Raw genomic sequence first — 22,500 nt, forward strand, 5'->3', positions numbered from 1 at the left:
TGTGTGTGTAGGAGCTGGGTTATAGTTATGTAGAGATGAATGCCAGCTGTCTCTGTGTGTGTGTGTAGGAGCTGGGTTATAGTTATGTAGAGATGAATGCCAGCTGTCTCTGTGTGTGTGTGTAGGAGCTGGGTTATAGTTATGTAGAGATGAATGCCAGCTGTCTCTGTGTGTGTGTGTGTAGGAGCTGGGTTATAGTTATGTAGAGATGAATGCCAGCTGTCTCTGTGTGTGTGTGTGTGTGTAGGAGCTGGGTTATAGTTATGTAGAGATGAATGCCAGCTGTCTCTGTGTGTGTGTGTGTAGGAGCTGGGTTATAGTTATGTAGAGATGAATGCCAGCTGTCTCTGTGTGTGTGTGTAGGAGCTGGGTTATAGTTATGTAGAGATGAATGCCAGCTGTCTCTGGTGTGTGTGTGTGTGTGTAGGAGCTGGGTTATAGTTATGTAGAGATGAATGCCAGCTGTCTCTGTGTGTGTGTGTGTAGGAGCTGGGTTATAGTTATGTAGAGATGAATGACGTGTGTGTGTCTGTGTGTGTTTGCGTAACCCTGTCGTGTGTGTGTGTGTGTGTGTCTCTCTGTGTGTGTGTGGTGTGTGTGTGTGAGTGTGTGTCTGTGTGAGTGTGTGTCTGTGTGTGTGTGTGTGTGTGTGTGTGTGTGTGTGTGTGTGTGCAGGACATGAAGCTGGGTCCGTTTGACGTGTGTCGGAAGGTGTTCTCCAAGGGGGAGGAGTCGGGTCACATGACGCTGATTGACAAGTCGGACCTGTTCTTCCATGACTACGCCCTCGCCCCCTCTTCATCCAGGAGAACTACATACATGTTAGACCTGCTGCTGCTGGGTGAGGCAGGCACACACACACACACACACACACACACACACACACACACACACACACACACACACACACACACGTCATGGTTAAACACACACACACACACACAGAGACACACCACACACACACACACACAGAGACACACACACACACACACACACCATGGTTACACACACACGCACACACACACCATGGTTACACACACACGCACACGCACACACACACACATGTCATGGTTAAACACACACACACACACACACACACAGAGACATACACACGCACACACACACACACACCATGGTTACACACACGCACACACACACACATGTCATGGTTAAACACACACACACACAGATACACACACACACACACACACACACACACACCATACACACACACACACACACACCATGGTTAAACACACACGCACACAGATACACACACACACACACACACACACACACACACACACACACACACACACACACACACACACGTCATGGTTAAACACGCCCACACACCCACACACACGTCATGGTTAAACACGCACACACACACACACACACACACACACGTCATGGTTAAACACGCCCAGACATACAGTATGTTGACATCGCCAAAGCCAAGTTAAATAGATCATAAACAAAAATAACGATCTGAAATGAGCAGTAAACTTCACACTCACAACTTTTAAAGGAATTTATACATTTCAAATGTTACATCATTGGCTATGTGTTGTAACGATGTGCAAATAGCTTGAAGTATGAAAAAGGGGAAAAATAAATAAATATAGTTTGTGTTTACAATGTTTGTTTGCTCCACTCGTTGCCCTGTTTTCGTGACAACGGGGCCACAGATATCGCTGCTGTGATTGGACGCTGGGTATTTTGCATGTGAAGTGTTGTTTTCACGAGCCGAAATTAAAGATCCCAGAAATGTTCCCTACTCAACAAGCTGATTTTAAACAGCGTGATCATTACACAGGTGCACCTTGTGCTGGGGGGGGGGGCAATAAAAGGCCACTCTCTAAACGAGCAATTGGCGTGTTGACTGCAGGAGCTGTTGCCGGGATAATTGAATGTTCATTTCTCTACCATAAGCCGCTTCCAACGTCGTTTTTTTGTTTGTTGAGAATTTGGCTCTACGTTCAATTGGTCTCATAACCGCAGACCCACGTGTACGGCGTCGTGTGGGCCCCATGGTGGAGGTGGGGTTATGGTATTGGGCCCCATGGTGGAGGTGGGGTTATGGTATGGGCCCCATGGTGGAGGTGGGGTTATGGTATGGGGCCCATGGTGGAGGTGGGGTTATGGTATGGGCCCCATGGTGGAGGTGGGGTTATGGTATTGGGCCCCATGGTGGAGGTGGGGTTATGGTATTGGGCCCCATGGTGGAGGTGGGGTTATGGTATGGGCCCCATGGTGGAGGTGGGGTTATGGTATGGGCCCCATGGTGGAGGTGGGGTTATGGTATTGGGCCCCATGGTGGAGGTGGGGTTATGGTATTGGGCCCCATGGTGGAGGTGGGGTTATGGTATTGGGCCCCATGGTGGAGGTGGGGTTATGGTATTGGGCCCCATGGTGGAGGTGGGGTTATGGTATTGGGCCCCATGGTGGAGGTGGGGTTATGGTATGTGACAGGCATAAGCTACGGACAACGAACACAATGGCAATTTAAATGAACAAGTTTATTTATTTTAAAGGTATCTGTGACCAACAGATTCATATCTGTATTCCCAAGTTTATAAATAGTTTTTAAATATTTTTCACGTTACAAACTTTATAATGTTCCATACTCAGAATCCCCCCCAAAAAATTATTCTGAAAAATAACATGGTCACAGTGGTAGAACGTTGGCCTTTATCAAAAGTCCCATCATGCAGTCTGATTTCAGATGTGTCCATGTCACAACAGGATTATTAAAGGGGGAGAAATCCTTCTTCTTGCAAAAGTAAACGTTTTTAAATGGAATATTAATCTACGGACACGCAGCCTGATAACACACTCCACTCCTCTCCTCCCTCCCTCTCCCTTCCTCCCTCCCTCCCCCTTCTATCTCTCACCCCTCCTCTCCTCCCTCCCCCTCCTCTCTCTCTCCTCTCTCTCTCCTCCCTCTCTCCCTCCTCTCCCTCCCCCTTCTATCTCTCCCTTCCTCCCTCTCTCTCCCTTCCTCCCTCTCTCTCCTTCCTCCCTCTCTCCCCTCCTGCCTCCTCTCTCCCCTCCTCTCTCCCGTCCTCTCTCCTTCAGGACATTAAGTAGCAGACAGGCAGTGAGCCTGGACTACCTCCCTTACCTCCGCATGTCCCTGCTGTGTCCTCTTCAGAGGCGCGGGGCGGAGGGGGCTGGTCAGGCTGTCCAGCTGTTAGATGACTACCACCTGGTCAGAGAGGATGTGGACAGCCTCATGGAGATCAGCCTCTGGGGGGGCCAGCCTGACCCTTACGCTCAACTAGACCCCAAGGTCAGAGGGAACGGGGGGGGGAAGCGTGACCCCTGTGATTGTAATAATGGTGTTAATCTGATTTGTAATAATGGTGTTAATCTAATCTGTGATTGTAATAATGGTGTTGATCTGTGATTGTGATAATGGTGTTAATCTGTGATTGTAATAATGGTGTTAATCTGATCTGTGATTGTAATAATGGTGTTAATCTGATTGTAATAATGGTGTTAATCTAATCTGTGATTGTAATAATGGTGTTGATCTAATCTGTGATTGTAATAATGGTGTTGATCTGTGATTGTGATAATGGTGTTAATCTGTGATTGTAATAATGGTGTTAATCTGATTGTAATAATGGTGTTAATCTGATCTGTGCCCAGGTGAAGTCAGCGTTCACGAGGGCCTATAACCGGGAGACCCACCTGACACCCTACTCCCTCCAACCAATCAAGAAGGGCCGTCGTGGCGGGGGAGTGGAGGCAGAACTGGGAGGAGAGGAGCAAGCGGAACAGCCTGAGGAAGAGGAGGAGGAGGAAGGTGTTGCAGCTGACGCCATGATCAAAGTAAGGAGAAACGCACTTCTAGACAATCCCAATTGTAAAAAGGCCCCCCACTTTTCTGAAATAATTTACAATTTTTATTTGTTTAAATTTATTTGAGAAGAAATGAGAAATTATTTAGTGGTCGGCTGCCCCTTAGAACCGTCTTCTCTGGTGGTTTTAAACGGTCTTTTGTGGCATCGATATGATTCAGAAACATTCGTTCTAGTGTGTCCAAATTTACTAGAAAGTATAAATAGGATAATTTTGGTCATAAAGTCAGTCTCGTCCAAAACCCGAGTTTTTGGTAAGTGACTGTCGTGACTTACTTGAGGGTTTGGTTTGGATAACAAGCACGTCAACAATTCATATCCCCTTTTACCTGTTAACACGTGGTAGCACTGTGTTATCTGGGAAAAGACTGGGCGAGTTTGCTTTGCATGCTATACTAGTATTGTTTAAAACGTCTTACGGCTTGAATCCCATTAGCGGGATCGATATGACGACAGCCAGTGAAAAGTGCACGGCGGCAAACTCAAAACAACAAAAAAATCTCAACAATAAAAATGTCTCAAACGTTACAAGTATTATACACCATTTTTAGAGATAAGATTCTCCGATTTTTAAAAAAAAGGCTTTAACGGCGAAAGCAAAACATTTAGATTATGTTAGGACACCAACCTAAACAAGAAAAACCACGCAGCCATTTTACAAGCAAGGGAGAGGCGTCACAAAAAAACCAGAAATACAGCTAAAATGAATCACTAACCTTTTATGATCTTCATCAGATGACACTCCCAGGACTCATTGTTACACAATACACTGCGTGCACAATTATTAGGCAAAGTGAGTATTCCGATCTTATCATTGCTCCCTCACGACGCCAGGACAGCGGAGTCAATCACCACCTTCCGGAGACACCTGAAACCCCACCTCTTTAAGGAATACCTGGGATAGGATAAAGTAATCCTTCTAACCCCCCCCCTTAAAAGATTTAGATGCACTATTGTAAAGTGGTTGTTCCACTGGATATTATAAGGTGAATGCACCAATTTGTAAGTCGCTCTGGATAAGAGCGTCTGCTAAATGACTAAAATGTAAATGTAAAAATGTTTCTATTCACATTTTCCAACTCCAAAACCATATAAACTTGAATGCTTATTGGATTTAATCATTTTCAGGTGATATGTGTTTGTGTAATGAGGGAGGGTGTGGCGAAAGTGAATATCACCTTATATCAAGGTGTGCATAATTATTAGGCAGCCTCATTACCTCAGGTAAAATGGGCCAAAAAAGAAATTGTTTAAATGCCTTTTCAGACGGATGCGACACTCTTTAAATAGCTAAACTATTGAGGTGTGACCACCGGACATTCAAACGTTTTGTTTGCGAATAGTCAACTGGGGCGCAAAAAAAAAAAAACGCATGGGGAAGAAAAAGGAGCAAATGAACTGCAAAAGACTTGAGAAGAATTAAACGTCAAACTACCAGGAACCCATTATCCTCCACTGCCACCGTATTCCAGAACTGCAACCTACCTGGAGTGTTCAGAAGTACAAGGTGTCAAGTGCTCAGAGACATGGCCAAGGTCAAGAAGACTGAAACCAGACCACCACTGAATAAGATTCAACAAGTTGAAGCGTCAAATTCGGGCAAAGAAATACTTTGAAGACAGATTTTTCCAAAGGTTTTATGGACAGATGAAATGAAAGTGACTCTTGATGGACCAAATGGATGGGCCCGTGAGTGGATCAGTAATGGACACAGGGCACCACTTTGAGTCAGGTGCCAGCAAGGTGAAGGAGGGGTACTGGTATGGGCTGCTATCATTGAGGATGAGGTAGTTGGACCTTTTCGGGTTGAAGATGGACTGAAACTCAACTCCAAAACCTACTGCCAGTTTCTGGAAGATTCTTTCGTCAAACAGTGGTACAGGAAGAAGTCCTCAGCATTCCAGAAGGCCATGATCTTTATGCAGGACGATGCTCCATCACATGCCTCCAAGTACTCCACTGCTTGGCTAGCCAGCAAGGGCCTCAAAGACGCCAGAATAACGACCTGGCCCCCTTCCTCACCTGACTTAAATCCTATTGAGAACTTGTGGGCCCTTCTCAAACGTGAGATTTACAGTGATGGAAGACAATACACCTTTTTTGTAACAGCATTTGGGAGGCTGTGGTTGCTGCTTCAGCGAAAAATTGATCGTGAACAGATCAAGAAACTGCCAGACTCCATGGATGGAAGGCTCATGGCAGTTATTGACAATAAGGGTGGCTATATTGGTCACTGAATGTTTTTGAAAGGCCAAAAATGTGATATAAATTGTCATTTTGTGTTACTTATCTGTTACACTTACTCTAAAAATGGAGAATAAACAAGTGAGTTGAGAGAAATTATTTTTGTAAAATAGTTACCTAATAATTGTCCACACTTATATATTTCCCTGAGGAAAGACAAAACTCACTTTTCCTTTGTTAAACATTCAGGTTTGAGGTTCAATAACATTTCGGATTGACTGAGAGCGTTGTGTTTGTTCAACAATAAAATTTAATCCCGAGGATAACAATTTGCCTAATAATTGTGCCCGCAGTGTACATGTATGTTTTGCTCGATAAAGTTCATATTTATATCCATAAACCCCATTTTACATTGGCGCGTGATGTTCAGAAAATGTATTCCCACCAAAACTTACAGTGAATGAGCACATCAATTTACAAAAATACTCATCATAAACCTTGATAAAATTTACAACAGTTATTGAAAGAATTATACATATACTTCTACTTAATGCAAACCGCTGTGTCAGATTTTAACCTGTTAAGGGATAGGGGGCAGTATTTTCACGGCTGGATAAAAAAACGTACCCGATTTAATCTGGTTACTACTCCTGCCCAGTAACTAGAATATGCATATAATTATTGGCTTTGGATAGAAAACACCCGAAAGTTTCTAAAACTGTTTGAATGGTGTCTGTGAGTATAACAGAACTCATATGGCAGGCAAAAACCTGAGAACATTTCCTGCAGGAAGTGGCCTGTCTGACAAGGTGTCGTTCTTCTTGTCTCTGTTTATTGAAGAGTGAGGATCTTAGCTGTCCTGTGACACTTCCTACGGCTGCCATAGGTTCTCAGAAGGCGGCAAAACGCTGAATCGTGGCTTTGCAGGCTCTGGCTGAAACAAAGTAGCAAAAAGTAGACAAAAAGTCAAATAGTTCCATTACCGTTAGTAGAAACACGTCAAACGTTGTTTACAATCAATCCTTGGGGTCTTTTTAACATAAAACGTCGATAATATTCCAACCGGACAATAGCGTATTCATTACAGAAGAAAAAGGAGCGACGCGCCAAACATGCCTGCGCAGTAAACAACTCGCTGGTCCCAGGCAGTCCACTGATTGACCGAGCTCCTATTTTCTGCCCAGTAACAGTAGACGGATGAAACAAGTTTCTAAAGGCTGTTGACAGCCAATGGAAGCCTTAGGAAGTGCAAAATGACCCCACAGACACTGTAGTTTGAATAGGGATTAGATAGAAAAACTACAAATCACTTCCTGGTTGGATTTTTTTTCTCAGGTTTTTGCCTGCCATATGAGTTCTGTTATACTCACAGATATCATTCAAACAGTTTTAGAAACTTCAGAGTGTTTTCTATCCAAATCTACTAATAATATGCATATCTTAGTTTCTGGGCGTGAGTAGCAGGCAGTTTACTCTGGGCACGTCAGTCATCCAAGCGACTCAATACTGCCACCATCCATAAGAAGTTAACACAATTTCAGGACCAAGCTATGCTAGCTAGCTGCTGTGTGCTTGGCTAAACACATGGTCAGGGCTATGCTAGCTAGCTACCCCCCCCCATCCCACAGGACACCAGTGGTCTCTTCCAGGATAACAACACCCCCCCCCATCCCACAGGACACCAGTGGTCTCTTCCAGGATAACAACACCCCCCCCCCATCCCACAGGACACCAGTGGTCTCTTCCAGGATAACAACGCCCCCCCCCATCCCACAGGACACCAGTGGTCTCTTCCAGGATAACAACGCCCCCCCCCCATCCCACAGGACACCAGTGGTCTCTTCCAGGATAACAACACCCCCCCCCCATCCCACAGGACACCAGTGGTCTCTTCCAGGATAACAACACCCCCCCCCATCCCACAGGACACCAGTGGTCTCTTCCAGGATAACAACACCCCCCCCCATCCCACAGGACACCAGTGGTCTCTTCCAGGATAACAACACCCCCCCCCATCCCACAGGACACCAGTGGTCTCTTCCAGGATAACAACACCCCCCCCCATCCCACAGGACACCAGTGGTCTCTTCCAGGATAACAACACCCCCCCCCATCCCACAGGACACCAGTGGTCTCTTCCAGGATAACAACGCCCCCCCCCCCCATCCCACAGGACACCAGTGGTCTCTTCCAGGATAACAACACCCCCCCCCCATCCCACAGGACACCAGTGGTCTCTTCCAGGATAACAACACCCCCCCCCATCCCACAGGACACCAGTGGTCTCTTCCAGGATAACAACACCCCCCCCCATCCCACAGGACACCAGTGGTCTCTTCCAGGATAACAACACCCCCCCCCCATCCCACAGGACACCAGTGGTCTCTTCCAGGATAACAACACCCCCCCCCCCCATCCCACAGGACACCAGTGGTCTCTTCCAGGATAACAACACCCCCCCCCCCATCCCACAGGACACCAGTGGTCTCTTCCAGGATAACAACACCCCCCCCCCCCCATCCCACAGGACACCAGTGGTCTCTTCCAGGATAACAACACCCCCCCCCATCCCACAGGACACCAGTGGTCTCTTCCAGGATAACAACACCCCCCCCCCATCCCACAGGACACCAGTGGTCTCTTCCAGGATAACAACACCCCCCCCCATCCCACAGGACACCAGTGGTCTCTTCCAGGATAACAACACCCCCCCCCCATCCCACAGGACACCAGTGGTCTCTTCCAGGATAACAACACCCCCCCCCCCCCATCCCACAGGACACCAGTGGTCTCTTCCAGGATAACAACACCCCCCCCCCATCCCACAGGACACCAGTGGTCTCTTCCAGGATAACAACACCCCCCCCATCCCACAGGACACCAGTGGTCTCTTCCAGGATAACAACGCCCCCCCCCATCCCACAGGACACCAGTGGTCTCTTCCAGGATAACAACACCCCCCCCCCCCATCCCACAGGACACCAGTGGTCTCTTCCAGGATAACAACACCCCCCCCCCATCCCACAGGACACCAGTGGTCTCTTCCAGGATAACAACACCCCCCCCCATCCCACAGGACACCAGTGGTCTCTTCCAGGATAACAACACCCCCCCCCCATCCCACAGGACACCAGTGGTCTCTTCCAGGATAACAACACCCCCCCCCCATCCCACAGGACACCAGTGGTCTCTTCCAGGATAACAACACCCCCCCCCCCCCCATCCCACAGGACACCAGTGGTCTCTTCCAGGATAACAACACCCCCCCCCCCATCCCACAGGACACCAGTGGTCTCTTCCAGGATAACAACACCCCCCCCCATCCCACAGGACACCAGTGGTCTCTTCCAGGATAACAACGCCCCCCCCCCATCCCACAGGACACCAGTGGTCTCTTCCAGGATAACAACGCTACCCCCCCCCCCCATCCCACAGGACACCAGTGGTCTCTTCCAGGATAACAACGCCCCCCCCCCCATCCCACAGGACACCAGTGGTCTCTTCCAGGATAACAACACCCCCCCCCCCATCCCACAGGACACCAGTGGTCTCTTCCAGGATAACAACACCCCCCCCATCCCACAGGACACCAGTGGTCTCTTCCAGGATAACAACGCCCCCCCCCCATCCCACAGGACACCAGTGGTCTCTTCCAGGATAACAACGCCCCCCCCCCATCCCACAGGACACCAGTGGTCTCTTCCAGGATAACAACAGCCCCCCCCATCCCACAGGACACCAGTGGTCTCTTCCAGGATAACAACGCCCCCCCCATCCCACAGGACACCAGTGGTCTCTTCCAGGATAACAACACCCCCCCCCATCCCACAGGACACCAGTGGTCTCTTCCAGGATAACAACACCCCCCCCCCCATCCCACAGGACACCAGTGGTCTCTTCCAGGATAACAACACCCCCCCCCATCCCACAGGACACCAGTGGTCTCTTCCAGGATAACAACACCCCCCCCCCCCATCCCACAGGACACCAGTGGTCTCTTCCAGGATAACAACACCCCCCCATCCCACAGGACACCAGTGGTCTCTTCCAGGATAACAACCCCCCCCCCATCCCACAGGACACCAGTGGTCTCTTCCAGGATAACAACACCCCCCCCATCCCACAGGACACCAGTGGTCTCTTCCAGGATAACAACACCCCCCCCCCATCCCACAGGACACCAGTGGTCTCTTCCAGGATAACAACACCCCCCCCCCCATCCCACAGGACACCAGTGGTCTCTTCCAGGATAACAACACCCCCCCCCCCATCCCACAGGACACCAGTGGTCTCTTCCAGGATAACAACACCCCCCCCCCATCCCACAGGACACCAGTGGTCTCTTCCAGGATAACAACACCCCCCCCCCCCATCCCACAGGACACCAGTGGTCTCTTCCAGGATAACAACGCCCCCCCCCATCCCACAGGACACCAGTGGTCTCTTCCAGGATAACAACACCCCCCCCATCCCACAGGACACCAGTGGTCTCTTCCAGGATAACAACACCCCCCCCATCCCACAGGACACCAGTGGTCTCTTCCAGGATAACAACACCCCCCCCATCCCACAGGACACCAGTGGTCTCTTCCAGGATAACAACGCCCCCCCATCCCACAGGACACCAGTGGTCTCTTCCAGGATAACAACACCCCCCCCCCCCATCCCACAGGACACCAGTGGTCTCTTCCAGGATAACAACACCCCCCCCCCCCATCCCACAGGACACCAGTGGTCTCTTCCAGGATAACAACGCCCCCCCCATCCCACAGGACACCAGTGGTCTCTTCCAGGATAACAACACCCCCCCCCATCCCACAGGACACCAGTGGTCTCTTCCAGGATAACAACACCCCCCCCCCCATCCCACAGGACACCAGTGGTCTCTTCCAGGATAACAACACCCCCCCCCCCCATCCCACAGGACACCAGTGGTCTCTTCCAGGATAACAACACCCCCCCATCCCACAGGACACCAGTGGTCTCTTCCAGGATAACAACGCCCCCCCCCCCATCCCACAGGACACCAGTGGTCTCTTCCAGGATAACAACACCCCCCCCCCATCCCACAGGACACCAGTGGTCTCTTCCAGGATAACAACGCCCCCCCCCCATCCCACAGGACACCAGTGGTCTCTTCCAGGATAACAACGCCCCCCCCATCCCACAGGACACCAGTGGTCACTGAATGGTGTTTTGAGGAAGATGAAAACCATGTAAACGGTATCCTCTGGCCGTCTCAGTCACCAGATCTCAACCCAGTTGAATAATTATGGGAGATTCTGGAGCTGCGCCTGAGACAGCGTTTTCACCAATAACATGGAATTTCCTGGTGGAAGAATGAGGTCACATCCCTCCGATAGAGTTCCAGACACCTGTAGAATCCATGTCAAGGTGCATTGAAGGTGTTCTGGCTGGTGGTGACCCAACGCCCTATTAACACACTATATTTTGGTGTTTCCTTTATTTTGATATTTCCATTTATGTTGGTGTTTCCTTTATTTTGATATTTCCATTATGTTGGTGTTTCCTTCATTTTGGCAGTTACCTGTACATACTGTATACACACACACACACACACACGTATACACACACTCAACACACACGTATATACACACAACACACATGTATATACACACATTCTCGTTCAGAAAGATAGACAATCCATTCCTTGACCTGAATGTAGCACTGGTGATATTTGAATCGGATAATAACTTTACTTTTCTCTCTGTTTCTCCCTCCCTCCCCTCTCCTCCCTGTTTCTCCCTCCCTCCCCTCTCCTCCCTGTTTCTCCCTCCCTGTTTCTCCCTCCCTGTTTCTCCCTCCCTCCCCTCTCCTCCCTGTTTCTCCCTCTCCTCTCCCCCCTGTTTCTCCCTCTCCTCTCCTCCCTGTTTCTCCCTCCCTGTTTCTCCCTCCCTGTTTCTCCCTCCCTCTCCTCCCTGTTTCTCCCTCCCTGTTTCTCCCTCTCCTCTCCCCCCTGTTTCTCCCTCCCTCTCCTCTCCCCCCTGTTTCTCCCTCTCCTCCCTGTTTCTCCCTCCCTCTCCTCCTCCCTGTTTCTCCCTCCCTCCCCTCTCCTCCCTGTTTTACTCCCTCCCTCCCCTCTCCTCCCTGTTTCTCCCTCCCTGTTTCTCCCTCCCCTCTCCTCCCTGTTTCTCCCTCCCTCTCCTCTCCCCCCTGTTTCTCCCTCTCCTCTCCTCCCTGTTTCTCCCTCTCCTCTCCTCCCTGTTTCTCCCTCCCCTCTCCTCCCTGTTTCTCCCTCCCCTCTCCCCCCTGTTTCTCCCTCCCTCCCCTCTCCTCCCTGTTTCTCCCTCCCTCCCCTCTCCTCCCTGTTTCTCCCTCCCCTCTCCTCCCTGTTTCTCCCTCCCTCCCCTCTCCTCCCTGTTTCTCCCTCCCTCCCCTCTCCTCCCTGTTTCTCCCTCCCTCTCCTCCCTGTTTCTCCCTCCCTGTTTCTCCCTCCCTCTCCTCTCCTCCCTGTTTCTCCCTCTCCTCTCCTCCCTGTTTCTCCCTCTCCTCTCCCCCCTGTTTCTCCCTCTCCTCTCCCCCCTGTTTCTCCCTCCCTCTCCTCTCCCCCCTGTTTCTCCCTCCCTCTCCTCTCCCCCCTTTATCTCCCTCTCCTCTCCCCCCTGTTTCTCCCTCTCCTCTCCCCCCTGTTTCTCCCTCTCCTCTCCCCCCCCTCCCTCTCCCCTCTCCCTCCCTCTCCTCTCCCCCCTGTTTCTCCCTCCCTCTCCTCTCCCCCCTGTTTCTCCCTCCCTCCCCTCTCCTCCCTGTTTCTCCCTCTCCTCTCCCCCCTGTTTCTCCCTCTCCTCTCCCCCCTGTTTCTCCCTCTCCTCTCCCCCCTGTTTCTCCCTCTCCTCTCCCCCCTGTTTCTCCCTCTCCTCTCCCCCCTGTTTCTCCCTCTCCTCTCCCCCCTGTTTCTCCCTCCCCTCTCCTCTCCTCCCTGTATCTCCCTCCCCTCTCCCCCCTGTCTCCCTCTCCCTCCCTCCCCCTCCCTCTCTCTCCTCCCTGTTTCTCCCTCTCCTCTCCCCCCTGCTCCCTCCCTCTCCCTCCCCCGTCTCCCCTCCTCCCCCCTGTTTCTCCCCTCTCCTCTCCCCCCTGTTTCTCCCTCTCCTCTCCCCCCTGTTTCTCCCTCTCCTCTCCTCCCTGTTTCTCCCTCTCCTCTCCCCCCTGTTTCTCCCTCTCCTCTCCCCCCTGTTTCTCCCTCCCTCTCCTCTCCCCCCTGTTTCTCCCTCCCCTCTCCTCTCCCCCCTGTTTCTCCCTCTCCTCTCCCCCCTGTTTCTCCCTCTCCTCTCCCCCCTTTATCTCCCTCTCCTCTCCCCCCTGTTTCTCCCTCTCCTCTCCCCCCTGTTTCTCCCTCTCCTCTCCCCCCTGTTTCTCCCTCTCCTCTCCCCCCTGTTTCTCCCTCTCCTCTCCCCCCTGTTTCTCCCTCTCCTCTCCCCCCTTTATCTCCCTCTCCTCTCCCCCCTGTTTCTCCCTCTCCTCTCCCCCCTGTTTCTCCCTCTCCTCTCCCCCCTGTTTCTCCCTCTCCTCTCCCCCCTTTATCTCCCTCTCCTCTCCTCCCTGTTTCTCCCTCTCCTCTCCCCCCTGTTTCTCCCTCTCCTCTCCTCCCTGTTTCTCCCTCTCCTCTCCCCCCTTTATCTCCCTCTCCTCTCCCCCCTGTTTCTCCCTCCCCTCTCCCCCCTTTATCTCCCTCTCCTCTCCCCCCTTTATCTCCCTCTCCTCTCCCCCCTGTTTCTCCCTCTCCTCTCCCCCCTGTTTCTCCCTCTCCTCTCCTCCCTGTTTCTCCCTCTCCTCTCCCCCCTGTTTCTCCCTCCCCTCTCCTCTCCTCCCTGTATCTCCCTCCCCTCTCCCCCCTGTTTCTCCCTCCCTCTCCTCTCCCCCCTGTTTCTCCCTCTCCTCTCCTCTCCCCCTCCCTCTCTTCTCCCCCCTGTTTCTCCCTCTCCTCTCCCCCCTGTTTCTCCCTCCTCCCTCTCCTCCCTGTTTCTCCCTCCCTCTCCTCTCCTCCCTGTTTCTCCCTCTCCTCTCCCCCCTGTTTCTCCCTCTCCTCTCCCCCCTGTTTCTCCCTCTCCTCTCCCCCCTGCTCCCTCTCCTCTCCCCCCTGTTTCTCCCTCCCCTCTCCTCTCCCCCCTGTTTCTCCCTCCCCTCTCCTCTCCTCCCTGTTTCTCCCTCTCCTCTCCCCCCTGTTTCTCCCTCTCCTCTCCTCCCTGTTTCTCCCTCTCCTCTCCCCCCTGTTTCTCCCTCTCCTCTCCCCCCTGTTTCTCCCTCTCCTCTCCCCCCTGTTTCTCCCTCTCCTCTCCCCCCTTTATCTCCCTCTCCTCTCCCCCCTTTATCTCCCTCTCCTCTCCCCCCTGTTTCTCCCTCTCCTCTCCCCCCTGTTTCTCCCTCTCCTCTCCTCCCTGTTTCTCCCTCTCCTCTCCTCCCTGTTTCTCCCTCTCCTCTCCCCCCTGTTTCTCCCTCTCCTCTCCCCCCTGTTTCTCCCTCTCCTCTCCCCCCTGTTTCTCCCTCTCCTCTCCCCCCTGTTTCTCCCTCCCCTCTCCTCCCTGTTTCTCCCTCTCCTCTCCCCCCTGTTTCTCCCTCTCCTCTCCCCCCTGTTTCTCCCTCTCCTCTCCCCCCTGTTTCTCCCTCTCCTCTCCCCCCTGTTTCTCCCTCTCCTCTCCCCCCTGTTTCTCCCTCTCCTCTCCCCCCTGTTTCTCCCTCTCCTCTCCCCCCTGTTTCTCCCTCTCCTCTCCCCCCTGTTTCTCCCTCTCCTCTCCCCCCTGTTTCTCCCTCCCCTCTCCTCCCTGTTTCTCCCTCTCCTCTCCCCCCTGTTTCTCCCTCTCCTCTCCCCCCTGTTTCTCCCTCCCCTCTCCTCTCCACACCAGAAGAAGGCCAAACCCTCCAAGGAGCCCAAGAAGGAGAAGACAACAGCCGGGGATTCTGGGAAGGGAAAGGGCAAAGGCAAGGGCAGGAAGTGACCCCCTAACCTCTGAGACAACTACCCCCCCCCAACCCCACCCCAAAAAACAAACTGTACAACACACCTCTTCTCTCACCTCCTGAAGAACAAACCCCTTAAACTGTTTGACGACCACCTACCTGGTCTCATCACCGGAGTGAGCGGAGACGAAACACCTGGCTCTCCTCTTGAACCCCTATAAACTTAGGGGCTGTGCATCCCAAATGGTACCCTATATAGTGCACTACTTCTGACCAGAGTCCTAATAGGCCCTGGTCAAAAGTAGTGCACTATGTAGGGGAATAGAGTCCCCTTTTGGGATGCAAACACCATTATCAATGTTAGCGCTGTGGATTTGGAAAGGTCTTGAATGATTTTGTGGGTTCGTGTGTGTGTGTGTGTGTGTGTGTGTGTGTGTGTGTGTGTGTGTGTGTGTGTGTGATGTAAATATGTACCTTTTATAGTATTAAAGATGCTATAGCTTTCTTACTGCTCATCGTAGACGGCGCCTTTCTAGTCCAAACCGTAACCGTAGTGACCAACTGATGGATCGGAGAACGGCAGAATAGTTCTTGTGTTTTGTTTTGTTTGTACAGATTTTCTCTGATAAATGACGGCTGTATTTACGGTATTTTGTGGTCTGACGTGGTTTCTTTCTGTGTTTATGGTTGAAATACAGTCTCTTGATCTGCATGGGGTAAGATATTGTTGCTGAAACGATCAATTAGTGGATATATATATATATATATAAATGACGCCAAAGACATGACAGTCCGAACTTTAGATTGGTACTATATATATATATATATATATATATATATATATATATTATATATATGTGTGTGTGTGTGTGTGTGTGTGTGTGTGTGTGTGTGTGTGTGTGTGTGTGTGTGTGTGTGTGTAATATATATATATATATATATATATATATATATATATATATGTATGTATATATAGTACCAATCAAAAGTTTGGACTGTCATGTCTTTGGCGTCATTTAAAACGGAAGACTTATTTAACAATTAACTCTGTAATTATTATTTACGCGATTTAAACTAATTAATCATGTAACTGTAATTAACTAGGAAGTCGGGGAACCAAGGAAAATATTCAGATTACAAAGTTATAATTTAACTAATATAACTCTTCAGATATTTTAATATCTGATCAATTAGTCTTCTGATTAATGAATTATTCTTTTACCTCACGTTAGTCTCCATTCCAAACGTCGTAAAATTGTTGGTTATCTGCACGAACCCAGTCTTCACTATGAGTCACCCATACATCAATTGTGTCTTTTAAAATCATTTATTTATTATCTAATTAAATAAATCACAGAAATGCATAAACAGACAGTAGATATGGTTACAAGGAAATGATAGGGGAATGTGCCCTAGTGGGCTAAACCGGCATGGCGGCTTGTCAGACAGAGGGACTGAGAAGGGCGCGAAAGGTAAGAGACACTACAGAGTTGATAATTATAACCATTGAAATGCTAACCCTTTGCACATGAACGCTCACTCATTCGGGAACAATTGCAATCAATATATATATTTACGCTCAGTGTGTCGTCGGGATCTCTGTTGAAAACTTTGTTTCTGTTGGAGAGTGTCCTCTCTCTCTCTCTCTCTCTCGTGGTTATGATGGATAGTTCAGAGTAACATTCATTCATGTCTTTATAGAATAGATGTTTCGGCGGTTGTCGGTCTTCGCGTTCAATGATACCGAATTCCCAGCTGCAGACTAGTAATTAATATCAAAGACTTGTTCTTATTCTGTCGGTATCGATAGTCTAAGAGTTTAACCACGTGGGATGGTTAAAACATTCAGCAATCTACTCAAACCTTAGCTTATACTCAGGTTGATGGTCTCTACTCAAACCCTTAGCTTATACTCAGGTTGATGGTCTCTACTCAAACCCTTAGCTTATACTCAGGTTTATGGTCTCTACTCAAACCTTAGCTTATACTCAGGTTTATGGTCTCTACTCAACCCTTAGCTTATACTCAGGTTTATGGTCTCTACTCAAACCTTATACTCAGGTTTATGGTCTCTACTCAAACCTTAGCTTATACTCAGGTTGATGGTCTCTACTCAAACCCTTAGCTTATACTCAGGTTTATGGTCTCTACTCAAACCTTAGCTTATACTCAGGTTTATGGTCTCTACTCAAACCTTAGCTTATACTCAGGTTTATGGTCTCTACTCAAACCCTTAGCTTATACTCAGGTTTATGGTCTCTACTCAAACCCTTAGCTTATACTCAGGTTGATGGTCTCTACTCAAACCCTTAGCTTATACTCAGGTTTATATTTCTACTCAAACCTTAGCTTATACTCAGGTTTATGGTCTCTACTCAAACCTTATACTCAGGTTTATGGTCTCTACTCAACCCTTAGCTTATACTCAGGTTTATGGTCTCTACTCAAACCTTATACTCAGGTTTATGGTCTCTACTCAAACCCTTAGCTTATATTCAGGTTGATGGTCTCTACTCAAACCTTTAGCTTATACTCAGGTTTATGGTCTCTACTCAAACCTTAGCTTATACTCAGGTTTATGGTCTCTACTCAACCCTTAGCTTATACTCAGGTTTATGGTCTCTACTCAAACCTTTAGCTTATATTCAGGTTTATGGTCTCTACTCAAACCTTTAGCTTATATTCAGGTTGATGGTCTCTACTCAAACCTTATACTCAGGTTTATGGTCTCTACTCAAACCCTTAGCTTATACTCAGGTTTATGGTCTCTACTCAAACCTTATACTCAGGTTTATGGTCTCTACTCAACCCTTAGCTTATACTCAGGTTTATGGTCTCTACTCAAACCTTATACTCAGGTTTATGGTCTCTACTCAAACCTTAGCTTATACTCAGGTTTATGGTCTCTACTCAAACCCTTAGCTTATACTCAGGTTTATGGTCTCTACTCAACCCTTATACTCAGGTTTATGGTCTCTACTCAACCCTTAGCTTATACTCAGGTTTATGGTCTCTACTCAACCCTTATACTCAGGTTTATGGTCTCTACTCAAACCTTATACTCAGGTTTATGGTCTCTACTCAAACCTTATATTCAGGTTTATGGTCTCTACTCAACCCTTAGCTTATACTCAGGTTGATGGTCTCTACTCAACCCTTAGCTTATACTCAGGTTTATGGTCTCTACTCAACCCTTAGCTTATACTCAGGTTATTGGTCTCTACTCAAACCCTTAGCTTATACTCAGGTTTATGGTCTCTACTCAAACCCTTAGCTTATACTCAGGTTTATGGTCTCTACTCAACCCTTAGCTTATACTCAGGTTATTGGTCTCTACTCAAACCCTTAGCTTATACTCAGGTTTATGGTCTCTACTCAACCCTTATACTCAGGTTTATGGTCTCTACTCAAACCTTATACTCAGGTTTATGGTCTCTACTCAAACCTTATACTCAGGTTTATGGTCTCTATTCAAACCTTATACTCAGGTTTATGGTCTCTACTCAACCCTTATACTCAGGTTTATGGTCTCTACTCAACCCTTATACTCAGGTTTATGGTCTCTACTCAACCCTTATACTCAGGTTTATGGTCTCTATTCAAACCTTATACTCAGGTTTATGGTCTCTACTCAACCCTTATACTCAGGTTTATGGTCTCTACTCAAACCTTATACTCAGGTTTATGGTCTCTACTCAAACCTTATACTCAGGTTTATGGTCTCTATTCAAACCTTATACTCAGGTTTATGGTCTCTACTCAAACCTTATACTCAGGTTTATGGTCTCTATTCAAACCTTAACTCCCTCTGTGATGAGGTACTGGTCTGCAACCTTTAGCCATCTCGTTATCGAGGTAAGCTCGGTCTGGTCTCAATCCTTGGCCCTCTCGTTATCGAGGTAAGCTGGTCTGCTGATAGAAAAAACCCAGGTGGGGGTTTTATTTGGAACATCGAAAAATGGCTGTCTCATGACGCCAGGTGTTGTCTGTGCCCCTGGGGGGGGGGGGCGTGCCAATGACTTAGTGAAACTTTAAACAGAAATACAATTCTCTCACATTAGCATCACGTCATTTCACAAATAGTATCATCTTTACTTATTCATTTTATACAACAATTAGATGTAAGCCTCATAACTGAAGCTATTGTATAAACAGCGTTATGGTAATGTGGCCGTATTGTCTCTTAATGAGCTTCACAAAATTGTACGTAACGGACCAGTTCGTAGCTGGATTCTTCACCGATCTTTTCTACATTCTCCAGAACAAAAAATATTTCGTCCGGACCTCTAGTTCTGTGAGGTGGAAGAAAATCCTTTTGTTCTCTCTTTGAAAACTCACTCTCTACTGTGGCCATGAGGAGAGGATCTCCTCCAGGAATTTACGACCTCTCTGACCACAGCAGCCTGGGTGTAGGAGACAGAGAGAGATGGTGCAGAGGTAGGGGGGGGATGGTGCTCGCTGTGTCCAAAGAGGGCAACGTCATGACAGGACACACCTACTCATTCAAGGGTTTTTCTTTATTTTTTTTACTATTTTCTACATTGTAGAATAATAGTGAAGACATCAAAACTATGGAATCATATAGTAACCAAAAAAGTGGAAAAGGGGAATGTTATTAGACTAGATTGAGATGTACCCCTAGAATGATTTTGCATGCGACCCAAAAAATAATTACATTCCAACAGTAATGAAAACAAATGACATATCTATATTCTAAGAGTGTTACATAATATATTAGATTTAATAATAACAAGACAAGTACAAACCAGACGAGGCTCTACAACAGTATTAAAACATTGTAGTGGTCCACATTAGTCCCTCAGACACTTCAGTGATATGCCCAAAATAACACATTTAAATGTAAATATAGTTACAGCAGTTAATAATTAAAGAGGGAACTAGATCAAAGAAAAACATTTAAAAAACAAACTAATTGTACAAAGTACATATTAGACCAAACTATTGAGATTTACCCCTAGAATGATTTTGACATGTCATTATATTCCAACACTAATGAAAGAAATGTCATATCTACATTCTTGAGTGTTACGTAATATATTAGATTTATTAATAACAAGACAAGTACAAACCAGGCGAGGCTCTACAACAGTTTTAAAACATTGTAGTGGTCCACATTTTCAGTGACATGCCCAAAATAACTCAAAGTAAATATCATCCCGGTCCTGGTGAATTTAAATTTAAATATAGTTAATAATTAAAGAGGGAACTATGATCAAATAAAACATTTAAAAATTAAAAAATTGTACAATAGGAAAGTTGTTGTTTCTTTTAGTTATTTTCAGTATAAAAATTTGACGGATAAATAGTGTGCAAGTGTGAATACATCATGAATTGATGTCTGTGAGAGCCTATAAGTGTTAAATAAAGGTAACTTGAAAGATAAAGGCCCTAGCTTCCATCAAATCAGCTGTTAACCAGAGGTAGCCGACAGCTAGGGTTTTGGTACTGTCGGAGGTGTAGCTGATCCAAATCAGCTGTCAAATCGGTAAGCAGCAGCTCTTCATCACGAAAAGTACACCGGCCCTACTCGTGTTACAAGTTCACAACGAGGCAAGTGTGTAGGTTATATAGAAAATATTTGACGCTCAATTTTGTAAAATCATTAAAATGATTATCATTATCAACCTAATCGAGGTGTTGATTACATCTCGCATTCCAGTGTTCCAACAAGGCTACATGGGATTTCTGTTAATGCGTCTTCGTGCAGCCAATGTCCGCTTTAGGTCAATTTAAACAGCTCTTCATTTTTTTATTTAACTAGGCAAGTCTTATAAATAAGAATTTGTTCTTAACTGACTTGCCTAGTTAAAATAAAATAGACAGAGCTATGCATGCAAATACTGACCATCCATGATATCAGAATTATAGTTTTAATAATGTTTTAAAGCTATACAGTGTTTGTTAGGATTGTTTAGAAACATTGGAGTAAAACAAGTTTATATTTTGGGTTCTGATGGGGTACGACAGTTGAGCTAAACTCATGAGGCATTCATATGTTATATTCTTCTAGAATCAATGGGAAGATATAATTTATAAGTCAAAAAATGGGTGTAGCAACTAAAAGCTAGAATCCTATGAGAGATGGGAAACCGTTGATTGGTTAAACCAATGCCACAGCAGCTATGTCCCAGGCTATTGGTTAGCCAGCAGCTAGCAGAGCCACAGCAGCTATGTCCCAGGCTATTGGTTAGCTAGCAGAGCCACAGCAGCTAGCAGAGCCACAGCAGCTATGCCCCAGGCTATTAGCTAGCCTAGCAGCTGTACCATTAACAGAGCCAAAGCAGCCAGAGTGAAGGCAGTGGGTCGGGGAGCACTTCCTGACACTGAAAAAGTAGGAAAAACAGAGATATTGTTACATTTACATTTTAGTCATTTAGCAGACGCTCTTCTCCAGAGCAACTTACAGTAGTGAATGCATACATTTTTTTCCCGTACTGGTCCCCCGTGGGGATCAAACCCACAACCCTGGCATTGCAAACACCATGCTCTACCAACTGAGCCACACGGGATACACAGTAAATTACAAAAGTGGATTGTCTTTTCATGTTTCTGTTCAAATGTTGACTTTGCTCTTATAGATGTGTATGGTGACAGTGAAACAGGGGCGGACTGGGACCAGAAATTGGGCCTGGCATTTTTAACATATTGGCTCATTTTCCCCCAAATTATTAGCCAGATAATTATAATTTTTACACCCAGAAAAACACGTTAGACAGACCCACTGGACTGAAAATGGACCAGCCCATCTGGGCATTTGCCCAAAATGCCAGATGGCCAGTCCGCCCCTGGAGATGAATACTTACCAACACTGATGCTGCCTGGTAGAATGTTCAGGGAGGTGGAACTGTTGGTGAGAATTGTCTGTGCGCTGCTTGAGCTGGGAACCGAAGACTGCTTGTCGTACACGAGGGTCATGTCAGTAACTACAGATCCACTCCCATTCCTACTCAGGAGAAGGAGAGAAAATGGACAACCTTCAGAAATCATCATCATCATCACCAGAATCGTCAAAGTTTTCAAGTTTTAATGTCATGTGCCCAAGTGCAGTGAAATGCCTTTTCTTGCAAGCATTAAACCCAACAATGCAGTAATCAATATCAATGTAGTAGTACAAATAACACAAGGTAGAACAGAAACCTAGTCAATCAGTAATGAGAATTCATACACTTACCTGAATAAGTTGACAATGCAATGACGGAATCCTGGCGTCCCAGCAAAAACCTTGTTCACCTGCGTTGAAAGATAGGATGATCAAAGGTTCAATGAAAACAGGGCCCTTGACGGCATTATTAGAAGCTTTGGTTAAATTGTCTTTCATAACAAATAGGCCTCTCAATAGTATCCTTTTTGACTTGGCATGTACGTGCTCAACTGATGATAGGGGTTTTACAGGAGGCATGTACAGGCTCACTGATGATAGGGTTTTACAGGAGGCATGTACAGGCTCACTGATGATAGGGGTTTACAGGAGGAATGTACTGCTCACTGATGATAGGGGTTTACAGGAGGCAAT

General features: G+C 47.5%; 2 protein-coding genes across 2 annotated transcripts in view; one reads left to right on the forward strand and one right to left on the reverse strand.

Moving 5' to 3' along the window:
- LOC123740074 (replication factor C subunit 1) overlaps positions 1–15,616 on the forward strand; it is a 38,351-nt gene extending 22,735 nt beyond the window's left edge. The window contains exons 11-14 of the mRNA XM_082973929.1: positions 712–841; positions 3,072–3,295; positions 3,658–3,840; positions 14,912–15,616. Of these exons, the coding sequence (XP_082830055.1) occupies positions 712–841; positions 3,072–3,295; positions 3,658–3,840; positions 14,912–15,004 (630 nt within the window). The 3' untranslated portion in view covers positions 15,005–15,616. The remainder of the gene's footprint in view (positions 1–711; positions 842–3,071; positions 3,296–3,657; positions 3,841–14,911) is intronic.
- Positions 15,617–19,464: 3,848 nt separating this feature from the next.
- The window catches only part of LOC123733260 (uncharacterized), an 8,400-nt gene continuing 5,364 nt past the window's right edge, over positions 19,465–22,500 (reverse strand). Inside the window, exons 4-6 of the mRNA XM_082973930.1 lie at positions 22,159–22,217; positions 21,791–21,930; positions 19,465–21,310 (exon numbers count right to left, since the gene is read on the reverse strand). Of these exons, the coding sequence (XP_082830056.1) occupies positions 21,234–21,310; positions 21,791–21,930; positions 22,159–22,217 (276 nt within the window). The 3' untranslated portion in view covers positions 19,465–21,233. The remainder of the gene's footprint in view (positions 21,311–21,790; positions 21,931–22,158; positions 22,218–22,500) is intronic.

This window comes from Salmo salar, chromosome 04 (assembly GCF_965601325.2).
Source record: "Salmo salar chromosome 04, fSalSal1, whole genome shotgun sequence".
In the NCBI taxonomy this organism is placed as follows: Eukaryota; Metazoa; Chordata; class Actinopteri; order Salmoniformes; family Salmonidae; genus Salmo; species Salmo salar.